Source organism: Agrilus planipennis, unplaced genomic scaffold, assembly GCF_000699045.2.
Source record: "Agrilus planipennis isolate EAB-ADULT unplaced genomic scaffold, Apla_2.0 scaffold140, whole genome shotgun sequence".
NCBI classification, from domain to species: Eukaryota; Metazoa; Arthropoda; class Insecta; order Coleoptera; family Buprestidae; genus Agrilus; species Agrilus planipennis.
In genome coordinates, this window is record NW_020438943.1 from 378,944 (window position 1) to 395,655 (window position 16,712).

At 35.2% G+C, this 16,712-nt stretch overlaps 3 protein-coding genes across 5 annotated transcripts; 1 reads left to right on the top strand and 2 right to left on the bottom strand.

Annotated features, from left to right (window-relative positions):
• Positions 1-111: 111 nt before the first annotated feature.
• Positions 112-16,612, top strand: LOC108739239 (ATP-dependent helicase brm). Of its 3 annotated transcripts, none has more exons than XM_025974631.1 (10): positions 112-279; positions 663-2,095; positions 10,612-10,859; positions 10,920-11,094; positions 11,815-11,997; positions 12,151-12,362; positions 12,422-14,999; positions 15,065-15,377; positions 15,631-15,829; positions 15,949-16,612. In XM_025974631.1, the coding sequence occupies exons 2-10, from the start codon at positions 665-667 to the stop codon at positions 16,385-16,387; spliced, it is 5,778 nt and encodes a 1,925-aa protein (XP_025830416.1). In that variant the 5' UTR covers positions 112-279; positions 663-664; the 3' UTR covers positions 16,388-16,612. The 3 variants fall into 3 exon arrangements, with proteins under 3 accessions (XP_025830416.1, XP_025830417.1, XP_025830418.1); XM_025974632.1 differs by having other exon boundaries at positions 11,878-11,997; positions 15,949-16,387; XM_025974633.1 differs by lacking the exon at positions 11,815-11,997 and having other exon boundaries at positions 15,949-16,387.
• On the bottom strand, positions 2,549-4,165 carry LOC108739242 (inositol monophosphatase 2-like). Its single transcript, XM_018473061.1, has 6 exons — positions 3,933-4,165; positions 3,690-3,814; positions 3,371-3,633; positions 3,198-3,303; positions 2,986-3,137; positions 2,549-2,852 (listed from the first exon to the last, which is right to left on the bottom strand). The coding sequence occupies exons 1-6, from the start codon at positions 3,996-3,998 to the stop codon at positions 2,737-2,739; spliced, it is 828 nt and encodes a 275-aa protein (XP_018328563.1). The 5' UTR covers positions 3,999-4,165; the 3' UTR covers positions 2,549-2,736.
• Positions 4,383-8,047, bottom strand: LOC108739241 (inositol monophosphatase 2). The gene is made up of 7 exons (XM_018473060.1): positions 7,973-8,047; positions 7,650-7,915; positions 6,985-7,109; positions 5,914-6,176; positions 5,563-5,668; positions 5,306-5,457; positions 4,383-4,753 (listed from the first exon to the last, which is right to left on the bottom strand). Exons 2-7 carry the CDS (start codon positions 7,782-7,784, stop codon positions 4,629-4,631), a joined length of 906 nt encoding a protein of 301 aa, XP_018328562.1. The 5' UTR covers positions 7,785-7,915; positions 7,973-8,047; the 3' UTR covers positions 4,383-4,628.
• Positions 16,613-16,712: the final 100 nt, after the last annotated feature.

A 16,712-nucleotide genomic window follows, 5' to 3' on the forward strand; every position in this document is an offset into this window, starting at 1 on the left:
TATAATAATGTTAATTAAACATGATACAATGTGCCCAATTTTTTATTTAGAATGTAATAATTTTACTAACACGTTCGTAATTTAGACTGGTAGGCCTGATGATTTGACAAGTTATAAAGGTCAAGCATGTTTTATTCCGGGTAAATATGGCCGAAACGGCTATTTAATAATTGCTAGTGAAAAATATATAGTATAAAGTATAAATTTATCAACAGTTTAGTGATTTTTTATTGAGTGCATTGTAAAAATATGTTTCTGTAGTTTATGTAGTTACAAAAGGTAAGGAGATCAGTAATAACAGTTCATCGTTGAAGCGTATGTAATGTCATGTTTACACCTTTGTGTAGTAACTTTCTTTATAAATATTTTATTTTCTTCCTTCAGGTCCATCTCCGAATATTTTAGTGTTTATAAAAGTAATGTAAACAGTTTTACATCTAGAAGACAATATCCTTAATGAATTAATCATTTTTATGTGTAATTTTTTCTATACAAAAGTAGGTTGCAAAAATCCAGTGCTTGCATATTCTATACGTGAATTTGATTATAAAAACGTTTCAAATACTAATTTGGAAAAGTCATCTAGATATGTTTTGTTTGTCATATGTAGTATGTTATTGGAAAGCACAATTTGTAAATGTACTTCTCTAATTTAATTAAAGAAATGGCCAGCCCGTCTCCACAAAGTAGTCCAATGCCTCCACCTCAGGCGCCGAGTCCAATGGGTCCACCTACTCAGAGCCCTGCCCCTCCTCCTTCACCACATAGCCCCTATCAAGGGGCACATATTAATGGCCCTCCACCATCTCATGCAATGGCTTCAGGTCCATCTCCAAATCATCCTGGCTTAGTGTCAATGCCTCCTACCTCCATGCCTAGTCCTAATCAGCATGGCTTGTCTCATGGGCCACCTGGTTCACATTTGCCACCCCAATCTCATCCTGGCATGCCTCCAAATGGTCACCCACATGTTCCCCAACCACATCCTGGTATGTCTCCGCATGCTGGTCCACCAGGTCCTCATGTGCAAAATCATCCTGGACCGCCACATCCACCTCATCCAGGACATTTAGGTCCATCACCACAGCAAAGCCATCATCCACAGAGTCATATGAGTCATCCTGGTGGTCCTCAGGGTCACCCAGGGCCACAAAATCATCCCGGGGCTCCTCCAGTCCATACAATGGGTCATCCTGGACCACAAGGACACCCTGGTGGTCCACCGGTTCATCCTGGTGCTAATCAGAGTCATCCTGGGCCACCTCAAGGGCACCCAGGAGGGCCCCAGGGACATCCTGGCCCACAAAATCATCCTGGGGGTCCCCAAGGCCACCCTGGTGTACCCCAAGGACATCCTGGACTCCCACAAGGACATTCTGTTGGACCACACGGGCATCCTGGTGGTCCACAAGGACATCTTGCACCTCAAGGCCATCCCGGTGCTCCACCGGGACACCCGGGTCCTCCGACCGTACAAGGACATCCAGGTGGACCTCAAGGACATCCAGGTGGACCTCAAGTTCATCCTGGCGGACCTCAAGTACATCCTGGTGTACCTCAAGGACATCCCGGTGGACCTCAAGGACATCCTGGAGGCCCCCAAAGTCACCCGGGTGGTCCCCAGAGTCACTCCAGCGGTCCCCAGGGTCATCCAGGTGGTCCCCAGAGTCATACTGGCGGTCCTCAGGGTCATCCGGGTGGGCCACAAAGTCATCCTGGTGGTCCTCACGGTCATCCCGGACATCCAGGTGTTCCACAAAGTCATGTGGGTGGTCCGCAAGGCCACCCTCCTGGTCCTCAAGGCCATTCTGCCCCTCAAAATCATCCTGGCGGACCGCAAGGTCATCCCGGAGCCCCTTCCTCTCATCCGATACTGCAAGGTGGTGGAGCTCAACCACATGTGCAACAAGGACAAACCATGCATCAACCCCATGGTGGGCCACCAACAGGATCTCAACAACCGCATATGGGGCCGCAAGGCAGTCATCCTGGCATGCAACCAAATGCTCCTCATGGTATGCCACAAGGACATGGAATGCAACCTGGTCAACCATATTCTGGTCATGCTATGCAACATCAACCACCACAATCACAGGTAAGGTTTTATTTTATTTTTTTTTTTTGAAATGAGGGAGATTTAATGGCATTGTCGATCAGTTGGCAACTTTTTTAATATTTGCACAACTTTTGCAACAATGCTAAATAATATACAAAGTCCAGCATGCTTTTTTGTCTTGAATCGAAAGCTATCTAGAACTTTGGAACATTACTTATGTTTTTATTAAATTGTACAAGTCCTTCCTCCCTATCAGTCACTGTAAGCTTGAAAGGGTTAACACCATTTATTCGAATGGTCGAAATTCACTTTTGTGAACAATTTGTTTTAAAAATTGTTTGAAAAATTAATTTTAAAAGAATCGATTATAAATAGGTATGCAACACATCGTACAGTTCAGGATAAGAAATTGCAGATACTAACTACGTAATACTACTTTGCCCTGTGCTGACAGCACTCATAATTTTCTTTATATATAATTAAGAGCGTCAATATTATCATAGGGTATATTTTTGCCAATAGAAGTCTTTCATAAAGAATTACTTTTTTTTCTTCTATATGATACAGTTACTGCCTTTTTTAATTACAACGTACAAATACAATACAATTTAATAGCCCAAATAAATTAACACATTCATTTTTTAAATTGTGTTACTGGTTAAAAATTATTAATATGAACTTTACGGCAATATTTTCCATTCTTCATCTGCCTTGTTCACAACTTCTACGAACTGCTCAGCCAATTTTTTAGTGCAGCATGCTAGTATATCCCCTTTAAGTAAATCAAATTCTACCCCTACAAAATATTTACAACAAAACAAAATTATTTTTATAGTTCTGTTTTAATATTTATATAAATTCAGAACTTAAAAAGAGTTTTTATTTGTTACTGACTCGTTGCTTATATGTTGGTATGTATTACTGTGTACCTGTGGGATCACAAACGTATCCTCCGGCCTCTCTTAAAATTAAAGCAGCTGCTGCATAGTCCCATGGGAACAGCCCATCACATTGATAGCTTTCAAAGTAGCCCCTGGCTATGTAACATATGCTCATTGCAGCACAGCCAAATGATCTTATTCTGCATACATAAAAAAGCAATGATTTGATTTGAATTATCTAGCAAATATTTTTTAATTACCCTTCCACTTCGTTAATTAAATATTTTAGACGAGTCAAGTACATCTTTCGTAAAGACGCAGTTTTGGCTAATGAAAGTTCATAAATAAAACTTGCCCTTCCAATGTCTGCAATTTGTTATAGTTAATTTCTAAAAAGTAATTGCCTATTTAAATTTGAAAATATAAAACAAACTTTCTGTTTCTTTGGAGTAAATTCTTTCTCCATTCAGATATGCGCCGCTCCCTTTAATGGCAGTATATAATTCCATGCTAAAGGGGTTGTATATTATACCCATAATTTGTTCCTTGTTTACCACAAGGCCTACTGAAATGCATGTTGTGGGGAATCCTCTTACAAAATTTGAAGTGCCATCAATGGGATCTATGATCCACGTAGGGTCATTTGAAAGTTCACTTATCCTTTTCTTTCGATGAGACTCTTCTTCGCCAATAAACCTTAGGGTGAAATTGAGATGGTTTTTTATTATTTAAAAAATTAAATTAAAATTTACTTGTGGGTTGGAAAATTCATCTTAAGCCTTCGAATAAGAACATTTTCTACTTTAACATCGTATTCGGAGACTATATCACCTGGAGCTTTTTCTTCAAGTACGATATCTTTTGCTGTTAGTAATATCTGAAGTAAATACATACAATAGACATTTTTCAAACAATTCTTTAGTGCACAACTAGCAATCAATTATCTATGTTATTGGACGAAATAATAACAAAAATTGTAAAAATTTTGTACTCACTTTCCCTGCATCTTTAATAAAACCTAAAGCTGTTTGATAACACAACTGGATTTCTTCTCTATTCATATTAACTATTATAATGATACTAATTAATTTTTTAGTATATGTTGAAAATGTAACTATGGTCTACCGAGGACAATTGTTATCTACAGACAAAACAATTTTCGTGAAACAAACTAAGTATTTATCTTCCAATCTCTTTAAAGTATTTAACACGTTCCACCAAACGAATAACAATTACGTTATGTCTACTAAAAAAATGTTTAATACATTTCATATATTTAATTTGCATTTTCGCAAAGTATATTTGTTTCTCTGTCTCAATAAATATTTGTCCATAAGATAACATCAGAAAACAATTATTCTGGGACGTGTTAAGGGCGGCCATGTGATTTAAGTGAGAAGATATGAAATTAATTGTTTCGGAAAAGGGTCTAAAAAAAATGTTAATAAATAGAATAATTTATTTATTATAATTGTTTTCGCATACAAATAACAAGTTAAACAGTATGGTATGTATCTAAAGTTTCTTGTACGACTATTAATAGTGAGTGAGTTTTATATAAAAAAAAATCCTATTCTGCAATAGATGCAACAGATCTTTTAATCACAAGGTTTTTTTGCGAATAAAAATCGACTAAACGTAAAATACGTGCAGTAATTAATAGTAATACTTATGGTAGTATATTTTATTTTTCACAGGTCGTTCAGTAATAATCTCCATTCTTCGTCTGCTTTCTTTTCTATTTTTAAAAACTGCCTCGCCAGTTTTTCTGTGGCACAAGCCAACATGTCTGGTTTCATTAGATCGAATTCCATTCCTGTAATTTTACATTAACTATTAATAAGACATGTTTTTATTATTACGTAGATATAAATTTATTTTGTTTTTGAAGAAAGACACTAAATTTTGTTGTTAACTAGTGGTCACGTCTGGAATGTCGTTCTGAATTTGACAAAAAAGTTTATTCTCATTAATAAATGTTTAATTAGCATTATATAATACAAACGATTTGCTTTTATATCATATAAAAACGATAAAATATTACCGTGAAGTACGACAAAGCAATATTCGATTTTGTAATCTATTAATACAATGTCATTATTCGTTCTTAGTCTTTCAGTGACTGAAAGTACAACATCAAGGATTTGTTGTTGATTACTATTTTTAATTAATTTATTGGATTGCGTGAAGCAATATACATACGGAATTTATGCATAATTTAAAGTTAAACAGTTAAAAAATAATATCTGCATATGATGTAGCGATTTTTTTTTTTTCATAATCCGGTTCAGAAATACGTGATACAGTAAACGTATAATTCATTGCCAATCAGTTAGATTTGTTAGATTAATTTATATTTTTATTTTACCTGTCGGTTCACACACATAACCACCGGCTTCTTCAACTATTAAAACCCCTGCGGCAGCATCCCATGGATATAAACCATCACACTGATAAGCATCTGTGTACCCTCTGGCAACATAACATAGACCCATGGCTGCCGAACCCATTGATCGTATTCTACAATATCGAATTTATTTATCTCTCAAATATGTATAAATGGGATTGGAACCTGATATGTTCGACTTGAGCGGGTCTAACTAGTTGTATATTTTCATAACTCACCCCTCAACTTCTCCTATTAGATACTTCAACCTTGTTAAATACATTGCCCGGTAGATTTCAGCTTTGGCTAGTGATAGTTCATAATTAAAGCACGCTCGACTTATATCTGTTAGGAAGTATAAATAATTAGTAATTTAATTAATGAATAAAAATTAAAATTATTTAATTGAGATATTTTCCATTGTGGTCTTTTGTGAACTAATCAAAAACTTGTTAATGCATTTTTAAGTTATTTTTTAATAGGTTTACGATTTCTTTAAAATCAGTATTAGTAGAAACACGTTGTAATCGATTTGTAAATGAGTTAATTGTACTTTCATGATTCAAACAGTTGAATGTGATTGTTTTTACCTTCTTTTTTACTCGTGTGTATCCGTTGCCCGTTTAAGTATGCACCTTCACCCCTAATTGCTGTGTACAATTCGCCGTGAAAAGGGTTGTATACAATACCAATAATTCTTTCCCTTTTTATCACTAATCCAACCGATATACATGTGATAGGAATTTTTCTGACAAAATTCGATGTTCCATCGATAGGATCGACTATCCAAGTTGGATCGTCTGTTAAGTCATTTATTTTATTTTTTGTAAATGATTCTTCTTCTCCAATGAACCTGTTGAGAAGTGATGAAATTATGATACATGAAAATCACCTTTCTTGTGATTAAAAAAAATGTTTAGTCTTGAAAGAAGGGAAGTACCAAATGATGCAAATATCGATTTTTAAGGTCAATGGACATTTGTTTCCATAACCGAATGCTTAGTTTGTTCATGGTATACGGCCGTTTCATATATGTTTCTGGTCGCATTATAGTCATATTGCCTCATTTTAAGAGTTACAGATTATTTACTTTGAGTGATGTAACAGTGTAGAATTGTTGCAAAAAAAAAACAACGGAAACAGTGCAAAAACTACTCTTACATCACCGTAGACAAATAAGTACAAAAAAAGAAGTAAAAACTGTTTATATTTGGAGAACAAAAAACAGAAACAAAAAGCTAATGTGACCTCAATCAAATAAAAGATTGCGTTAAAGTTAATTTTAAACTGTTCTTGAGTGTACCAGATTTATTTAATGTATTTTAACAGTTTCCCGATGCATTTAATCTTTTATGAATAAGGAGTAATTTGAATTAATGCATTTTGTATTAATGAACGTTTTTAACATAAATTTCCATAATTGCTATTACGTAGTCACGTTATAGTAATTTCATGGTTGATATAAATGATATATAATAAAGGCCTAATGGTCTCATCGTGTTTTCCACAATTGGAAAAAATAATATACCAAAAGATATTGCCAATAAAGCAGATCTTTAACAATAATGATACCGAGTGTTGTGGAAAGTTTTAGTATTTGTATCAATTTGATACAGAATTTTGCAAAACTACGCATTAATTGTTTTTTTTTGTCCACTTACTTGTGTGAAGGAAATTTCTTCTTTAGTTCGTTTATAAGCACTTCTTCAATTTTTCTATCAAATTCAGTCACCAAATCTCCCGGTTCCTTTTCTTCTACGTGAATTTTTTTAGCTGATAATAAAATCTACATGTGAAATTAATAATTATTATTAAAACAGGATGAAAAAGAGTACATGGATACAAAAATTATGTTATTATATCTGTGAAGTGGTTAGCTAATAATTTCAATTTTAGTTTTGACTTTTGGACAGTTAATTGGTCACTTTTTGTAATTTAATCAATTAATTCTGCAATTCTTTGTATTGCTTGCTATAAGTTTCAAAACTTTTATTTTTAAATAAAATTTTCACCACTAGAAATTACGAATCACATTCATTATGTACAGTATTATGATGATTGGCATTAAATTCATCTTTTTTGAGTCAAGGTTTTCAAATAATTAAAATATGCAGGTACATGCTTAATCGTATATGTAAAACATAGTGGATGTACAGTGCTTTTGATAGTGAAGTATGGTAAAAATTAAGTGATTTTTGGAATAGTTAATAAACTCAAAATTTCAGAACCAAAATAGTGTAGTAAAAAAATTAATACATAAAGACTAGGTTCTAGACTAGAGATGTAAAAAAAATGAAGAGAAATTTGAAAAAAAAAAATAACATACTTTTCCAGCATCTTTGACAAGCCTTATCGCAGTTTCGAAGTATAATTTGATATCTTCATTCCCCATGCTTGATGCGCGTATCAGATGATTTCGTTTTTGTCTTTCGCGGTCACTCACTGATTGCAAAACGAACATCCAGTATTAACAATCATGGAATTAACACTGAGCTTGAGTGTCGTTTTACTGTAAGACCTAATAGCAATAAGGACCTTGAGATACTGCCGGGCAAGGAATTACTTTCTATAATTACGATTCGTTTTGTCTGTCTTAAAAGAAAAAAATAAAAGAGTGAGCAAACCTTCCCAGATTAAGTCTTTATATACCTGATCGTATGTATTCATTGGTCATCTGCGATTCAAAATGAGAGTAATGTTAATATCCCGTTTATGGGGAAATCCGTCTCTGCTATAACGGAAGGTTGGATATTTTAATTATACCGTGAAGTTTAGGTATTTTACGATTGAAAATGACATTTATGAATGGTTCAGTCATTTATAAGAAAATTTGTGTTTACATATGATAATAAGAATGACGTATAGTTGTTTAAATGCATTATTTATTCCTAATTTGAATGATTTTATTAATAAGCAAATATTCCTTTAAGTTTGTTAATACCTTGCTGACAGTTAGCAGAGTATGGGAATTAAATTGGAATTTTCTTCTTAAAACATCATAATCCTTTAGGAGCATATTAATACTTACAATTTACGAATTTGTAGTCATATTTACTATAGGGCATTAACTAAATTTTTTTATAAACTTCTCAAAAGTCAATCTGTAAAGTTTCTAAAGTTAGGAATTATGGCGACTGATGAGGATAACGTGGGTAGAAAAGGTTAGGCATGAAGGTCTAGTCAGAGACATATTAGAGGAAGAAACAGGAGTTAAGAGGGGTAGAGGTAGACCTAGATTAGATTACTGTTCGCAAATAGTTAAGGATGTGAGATGTTCTAGTTTTAGGGAAATGCGAAGTTTAGCTCAGGATAGGAAAGAGTGGAGGTACGTGTCCAACCAGTCTTAGGACTGACGACCTTATGATGATGGTGATGACTTAATTGTAATGGTCAGATACATACAACGTTTTATTTTTCCAATCAAAGATATGATAACTTGTAATACACAACTCTGTTAATCTTTAACAAGAAAAAATTATCACTTTGCTGTATTATATGTTTATTAACACTTTAAGAACGTCTTACTTAAAGCTTTTAGGGTAGTTACCTTTTAATATTATGAAATAAAAAAAATGATAGATTAAAATTATCGAGTTAATAGTCTTATTATATCTTTCGTTTAATAGTTACTGTCATACGTACTACAAATTGATACTTTAGTATTCGTTCAGAACCAAAAAAAAATGGTACAAAACATGCACCTATTATAATTACTATTGGCAGACGTAATTAAACGATAAAATTGGAAAACATGAGATTTCTTTCGCGCTCGGTTTGTTAACAAAATTGAATTATGACGGGTGTAAGACAGAAATATGTCGCGTCCTTGCTATGTTAAAATTACTATTTATCCTGCTGTAGTAGTAAACACCAGTTTCGTAACTTGACCTATCAGTGATTGCAGTTGTTTTAGTTTGTACAACGAATGTATTTGAACACTATCTAAAAAAAGATACAATAATGAAAAAAAAGCATGTAGTCTGGGACACCAAAGGAAAGCAGGCTGAAGGTGTTAAATTTTCTGTAGTAAACAGTAAACTAACGTCCTACAACTATAATTTGTCTTCCGTCTCCATCCTCTTTGTTCTGATTTTTTTTTATTGAGAATCTTAATTTACATATTTTCTTGATCGACGAATTAATCCAATACTTCAAATTAGATCAGTTTCTGATATAATGCATTATTTTCTAATTTAAATCAAATTAGGTAGTTTCATCTTTTAAAGTTCTTTTTCTTTTGTTTTAAGTTATAAACTTAGCGGCGCGATTACTATTTGTCTTAATATTTTATTAAATAAAACAGAACATAGTTTAATAATTATTGTGATTGTATTAATTACTTTTGTAGCGTATTGGATGTAAATGCATCGACCTTGGCTTTTTAAAGAAGTTAATTCATTACCTGGTATACTCACTGGTATGCAGATATTACAGATAACTTGGTACAAAAACAATAACGTTTTACAGCTTCTTGTCTCAATTTATTTTGTACACTATCTAATCAAAATTTTGTAGCTAATGTAGACATCATAAAAAGCATTATTTTCTACAAATCTTTATTACAAATGCACAACTGAGTAAGATCCACAATTTCTAGTGAATGCCACATGTACTTTTTACATTAGAACGACAAAGTTCGATATTGAATAATGGTCAGGTTTACTTTTTTTATCGTTTCATTCCCATTTTTTTTTAGGTACCGTCCATTAGAAAATTAATAAACTGCTAAGATCACTTGTTTGGTGCATTTTGATTTTTTTAAATAAAAAATGAATACCGTAGATCCATTCTAGAAATAAACAAATCTTACTTGACCCCGGTAGTGCATTTTGAAGGTTAATTATAGAGGATACAAGTGCAGAATGGAGAAGTGGTCTATTGTAAAGAACTGTGTTCTTTGTCTGTTAAATTCTATAAAATAATTTTGTGAGGCTTTTTTCCCATTGTTTTAAACGTAAGGTCACGGAATTTAATGAAAAACAATTTCAACATCTTGGTCATTTCAACTTGGCCTTATGATTGTCATTTAACCAGTGTAACTGCATAGAAAATTAAAGAAAAATCAATTAACCATTAAAAATGTTCCATTTATTTATTCTGATTCTTGAATCTTTTGTATTGCACAATACTCACTATTGATGTGATATTACTTAATATGTAATAAAAGCAATATCACTGTATTACAGTCTGCACGAAAAATGAAATTATTATTTTCAATAAAAAAATGTTTTGAAGAATCCACTATATTAATAAATCTGCTGGTGTTTTATTCTCCCTGGGATTTCCAGAATCCAGCTTCTTCCCCTGGTCCCGGTCCACAAGCCCCACCACCCCAACCACCATCAGGGCCGCCTGGTCCAATGGTGGGACAACCGGGACAAGGCCAGGAAAACTTAAGTGCATTACAAAGAGCTATTGATTCAATGGAAGAAAAAGGGATGCAAGAAGATCCGCGGTATTCGCAACTTCTTTCTTTAAGAGCTCGTACCAACGGTAATAACGCCACCCTTAGTCAGATCCAGATGGTTCAACTGAGGTAAATGAAAACGCTAAGATTTGTTTAATTGTGCGTATTTTGAATTGCATTATTTTTAAGGGCGCAAATAATGGCGTATCGGATGTTGGCTCGCAATCAGCCAATCCCTCAACAGATGGCGATGGCAGTGCAAGGGAAACGACCTGACGGATCTCCCCAATGTCCCACTCCCCCTCCATCAAGTCCTTATCAACCTTCTAGCGGACCACCTCCTCCCACCGGCCCAGGACCACAGGTACGCTAGTTGCATGATGAATTGTATTAGTTAGTACGTTATAGTTAAGACAATTTTATTATTTTATTTTTGAAACTGCATGACCTTGAATGTTTGCAATATTTATTTGCTTAGTATTTATGAAATTGACAGCAGAAATAGTTATGCTGACTTTTTCTGATTTGAATGAATCCCATTTATATAGATGTAGCAATTGCATTACCTTTTTTCTAATTAAACTCGCAAATCTTTCATAATACTTTTCGTAAGTAGTTATAACTCTTTTGATACTTTTGCTGTGCTTTTCTGCCAAAACAGGATTTGCAATACACGTTCATATTTGGAAGTCTTTACACATTTATTCTTCTAGGTTGTCTTGAAATTTATTCTTCGTTAAATCAAATCTAGCTAACCAGCGAATTATTTTGTTCTTTATTTAATATCTGTACTTTTTACTTTTGTTGATGCTTTCCAAATGAAATCGAAGTACATAAGTTCACCTATTACTTTTCCAGCGCAATCTTTTTGCGTAGTTTTTCGAATACATTGCAATTTTTCTCTTGTTCGTTGTTTTGAGCATTGCATGATGATAGCACATTAGTTACAATTTAAAGAGTTGCATGTCTAGAAACCGAAAAATTCGGAAAAATCGCTTAACATATTCGTAAATTAGTTGAGCATGTGTATGGATCTCAACTAGTTGTAAAGTGTAAAAGAGGTTAGGAGGAAGTGAAATTTTAGGCGGGTCCTCCTCAACCTCCCCCTCCAACGAGCGAAACTGCTAACGAGCCTCCCCCTTCGCAGCCCGAAAATGGGCCGCCACCGCCTCCGCCGCAACAATCAATGCGACCTCCGGGTCCGCCAGGGCCTCCTCAACCCCCCATTAGCGGCCCTCCACCCGTGCCCATGCCTCCACAACATCAGGTAAAACTGGTTTTTAGCGAAAAGGCATAGCAAAATTATAAAAGAGTTTTAAATGATACATGTACATTAGAAAAAAAAATGTATTTGATCTTATTAAGCGTAACTATTTTTTCGGCTGCTTTGGTTATTAAAATTTTTCTATTAACCAATAAGCCCCAGCCTGTGGGAATGAAACCTGGCCAACCTCCTATACCGCCCCCTACACAAGGTATTCGTCCTGGAGGGCCTGCATCTCTTCAACAGGGACAACAGCAACAGCAGCAGCAGCAACAACCTCAACCGCAACCGAAACAAAATCGGGTTACAACTTTAGCTAAACCTGTTGGTATAGATCCCCTTGTTATTTTGCAAGAACGAGAAAATAGGTTTGTACGAATTCGTTAGTAATTGAAAATGGTAAGTAGTAAAACTAGATACTCTATAGGGTCGCAGCACGTATTGCAGCTAGAATGGAACAACTTCAAAGTTTGCCAACTAACATGTCAGATGATCTAAGAATGAAAGCCCAGATTGAGCTAAGAGCTTTGAGATGTTTAAATTTCCAAAGGCAACTTAGGACAGAAATTATAGCTTGTACTCGACGTGATACAACTCTAGAAACTGCTGTTAATCTAAAGGCATATAAACGTACAAAGAGACAAGGTTTACGTGAAGCTCGTGCTACCGAGAAGCTAGAAAAACAACAAAAACTAGACGCCGAACGAAAGCGCAGACAAAAACATCAAGAATTTCTCACATGCGTCCTTCAACATGGAAAAGATTTTAAGGAATTTCATCGTAATAATTTGGCAAAACTTGCGCGTATTAATAAGGCAATTATGAACTATCACGCAAATGCAGAAAGGGAACAAAAGAAAGAACAAGAACGAATAGAAAAGGAACGTATGCGAAGATTGATGGCTGAAGATGAAGAGGGATATCGAAAACTTATTGATCAGAAGAAAGATAAACGACTTGCATTCTTATTATCTCAAACTGATGAGTACATTGCTAATCTCACAGAGATGGTTAAACAGCATAAGGTGGAACAAAAACGTAAACAGCAAGAGGAAGAAAGACGTAAACGAAAAAGGAAAAAGAGGCTAACAGCTGACGGACTCCCTGTTGACGATGACGATTGCTCTCAAGAATCGGACCGACCCATTACGGTAATAGAATCTAACACAGGAAAAACACTAGCTGGTGAAGAAGCACCTACGTTGAATAACTTAAAGGAATGGTTAGAGCAACATCCGGGATGGGAAGTTGCAGACTCCGAATATGAAGAATCTGATGACGAGAACGATTTGGCTCCTAACCATAGGAGGAAGCATGGTGGCGAAGGGAGTAGAACGGAAGAAGAAAAGGCCCACGAAGTCATTAAGAAAGCAAAAACTGAAGATGACGAATACAAAAATAGTAGTGAAGAGCAAACATATTATAGCATAGCTCATACTGTACATGAAATTGTAACCGAACAAGCAAGTATTATGGTAAACGGTAAACTCAAAGAGTACCAGACCAAAGGTCTAGAGTGGCTTGTATCGTTGTATAATAATAACCTGAATGGTATATTGGCAGATGAAATGGGCCTTGGAAAGACTATTCAAACTATAGCTTTAATTACTTATTTAATGGAGAAGAAAAAGGTAAATGGTCCCTATTTGATCATTGTTCCTTTATCTACACTCTCAAATTGGGTATTAGAATTTGAAAAATGGGCTCCTTCTGTAGTCGTCGTTTCTTATAAAGGTTCTCCAATTGGTCGTCGTGCAATTCAAAGCCAAATGCGTTCAACCAAATTTAACGTACTTCTCACCACCTACGAATATATTATTAAAGATAAAGGTGTTTTAGCAAAATTACCCTGGAAGTATATGATAATCGACGAAGGTCACAGAATGAAGAACCATCACTGTAAGTTGACTCAGGTTCTGAACACTCATTATCTTGCCCCCCATCGACTTCTGTTGACAGGAACGCCTCTTCAGAATAAACTCCCTGAACTGTGGGCATTACTTAACTTCTTGTTGCCATCAATTTTCAAAAGTTGTTCGACTTTTGAACAATGGTTTAACGCCCCTTTCGCCACAACAGGTGAAAAAGTTGAATTAAACGAAGAAGAAACGATTTTGATTATTCGTCGTTTGCACAAAGTTTTGAGACCTTTCTTACTGAGAAGATTGAAAAAGGAGGTGGAATCACAATTACCTGATAAGGTAGAGTACATCATTAAATGCGATATGTCCGGTTTACAGAAAGTATTGTACAAGCACATGCAGAGCAAGGGCGTGCTTCTTACTGACGGCTCTGAGAAGGGTAACAAAGGAAAAGGGGGTGCTAAAGCTTTGATGAATACAATTGTCCAACTGCGAAAACTGTGTAATCATCCGTTTATGTTCCAACACATCGAGGAAAAATACTGTGATCACGTTGGAATGGCAGGAGGGGTTATTTCTGGTCCGGACATCTTTAGAGCGTCTGGTAAATTCGAACTTTTGGATCGAATTCTTCCTAAGTTAAAGGCTACCAATCATCGCGTCCTACTCTTTTGTCAAATGACGCAACTCATGACAATTATGGAAGATTATTTGAGCTGGAGGGGATTTGGTTATTTGCGTCTTGATGGAACAACCAAAGCTGAAGATCGCGGCGATCTGTTAAAGAAGTTCAACTGCAAAAATAGCGAATATTTCATCTTTTTGCTGTCAACGAGGGCAGGTGGTTTAGGATTGAATTTGCAAAGTGCTGATACCGTAATAATTTTCGATTCTGATTGGAATCCGCATCAGGATCTGCAGGCTCAGGATCGGGCCCATCGTATTGGTCAACAGAACGAGGTGCGGGTACTTCGGTTGATGACTGTTAATTCTGTAGAAGAGAGAATTCTTGCAGCGGCCAGGTATAAGTTAAACATGGACGAAAAGGTTATTCAGGCAGGAATGTTTGATCAGAAGTCAACAGGATCTGAAAGGCAACAGTTTTTGCAGAGTATTCTGCATCAGGACGGTGACGACGAGGAGGTAATTATCAATTAAACAGAATGCAACATTTCACTTTTTGTATTTTTTTTTGTTACCATTTATAGGAAGAGAACGAAGTTCCTGATGATGAGACAATCAATCAGATGATAGCACGTATCGAAGACGAATTCGAACTCTTTCAGAAGATGGACCTCGAAAGAAGACGTGAAGAAGCTAAGCTCGGCGCCGCTAGAAAATCTCGATTGATTGAAGTGAGTGAATTGCCAGATTGGCTTGTCAAAGATGAAGATGAAGTAGAACGGTGGAGCTATGAGGATCCTGACGACAGTCTTTTAGGACGAGGAACAAGACAGAGAAAAGAAGTCGATTACACTGACAGTCTTACAGAGAAAGAGTGGCTTAAAGCTATTGATGACGGTAAGAAATAATATTTGAACTACTATGTTTGGAAAATTTGATTTTGTTAATTTAGTTTTCTAATTTTATTATAAATTGGTTTAAAAGGGCTGAACGTCAAATCACGTTTAAAAGAAAATTATTGTTAAGGTCTTTTAAGCTGTCTCGTTTTTATAAGAAAATGAGTTACAGAAATAGTACAAAGTTGTTTTATGTGAAACATAAGTATAGAATGTATGGAAAGGTTTAAAATAATTTAAATTTTTAATGGTAGGCGGAGACTATGATGACGAAGAAGAGGAAGAAGAGAAAATTAGAAAGAAAAAGGGACGTAAAAGAAGGAAAAAAGGCGATGACTCGGACAATGAAGCAGGTCCTAGCTCAAAGAGGAGAAGGGGTCAAACAGGAAACGATACTAAGCTTAAAAAGCAAATGCGAAAATTAATGAATATTGTTATTAAATATACAGATAGGTAGGTAAATTGATAATTAATCTTTTTGTTGTATTTTTTATGTATATGTGTAATATGTAGGATCCCAACAAGCGTAAAATAGAAATTATTGAAGGTATGTTTTTTTTTACTTATTTCAGTGATGGTCGTCTTCTAAGCGAGCCCTTCATGAAACTTCCGCCACGGAAAGATTATCCAGACTACTACGAAATTATTAAAAAACCGATAGATATTGGTAAAATCTTGAACCGAATAGAAGAAGGAAAATATTGGGATTTTGGTGACTTAGAGAAAGACTTTATGCTATTGTGTCAGAATGCGCAGACTTACAATGAAGAGGCTTCAGTTATTCATGAAGACAGTATCGTCTTACAATCAGTTTTTACAAATGCTCGTCAGAGACTCGAGGTAGATGGCGAGTCGGAGGCCGAAGACAAAGAGGATGGTAACAGATCTGACACGGACTCCACGGTCAAGATGAAAATAAAATTGGGCAAAAACAAGCGTAATACGCCAGGTAGACGTAAAAGGACCACTAAAAGGTATGTGTCTGACGATGACGATGACGACGACGATTAAAGATGATTCAGAATGGAAGTTGTTTCTTCTTCAGTGAATTAGTATTGGATGTTTTTTCAGTTCTGTTGGTGTTTAAAGCATTGCATTTTCAGTTTAGTTTCGAATTTTAAAACAATGGGTAGATGTGTCTTCAAAGATGAATTTGAATTTAATTGTATGTAACTAAGATTAAAAAAAAAGGATGAGTTGTACTCTAGGTAGAATAAAGTCTAGTTGATAACGACATTTCGAGGTGACTTATTTATTACCCTATAAATGTTATGTATTATTTTTTAATTCAAAGTATTAAGGGCCATTTTGTAATTAAGGGTCCATTATGTCGCAT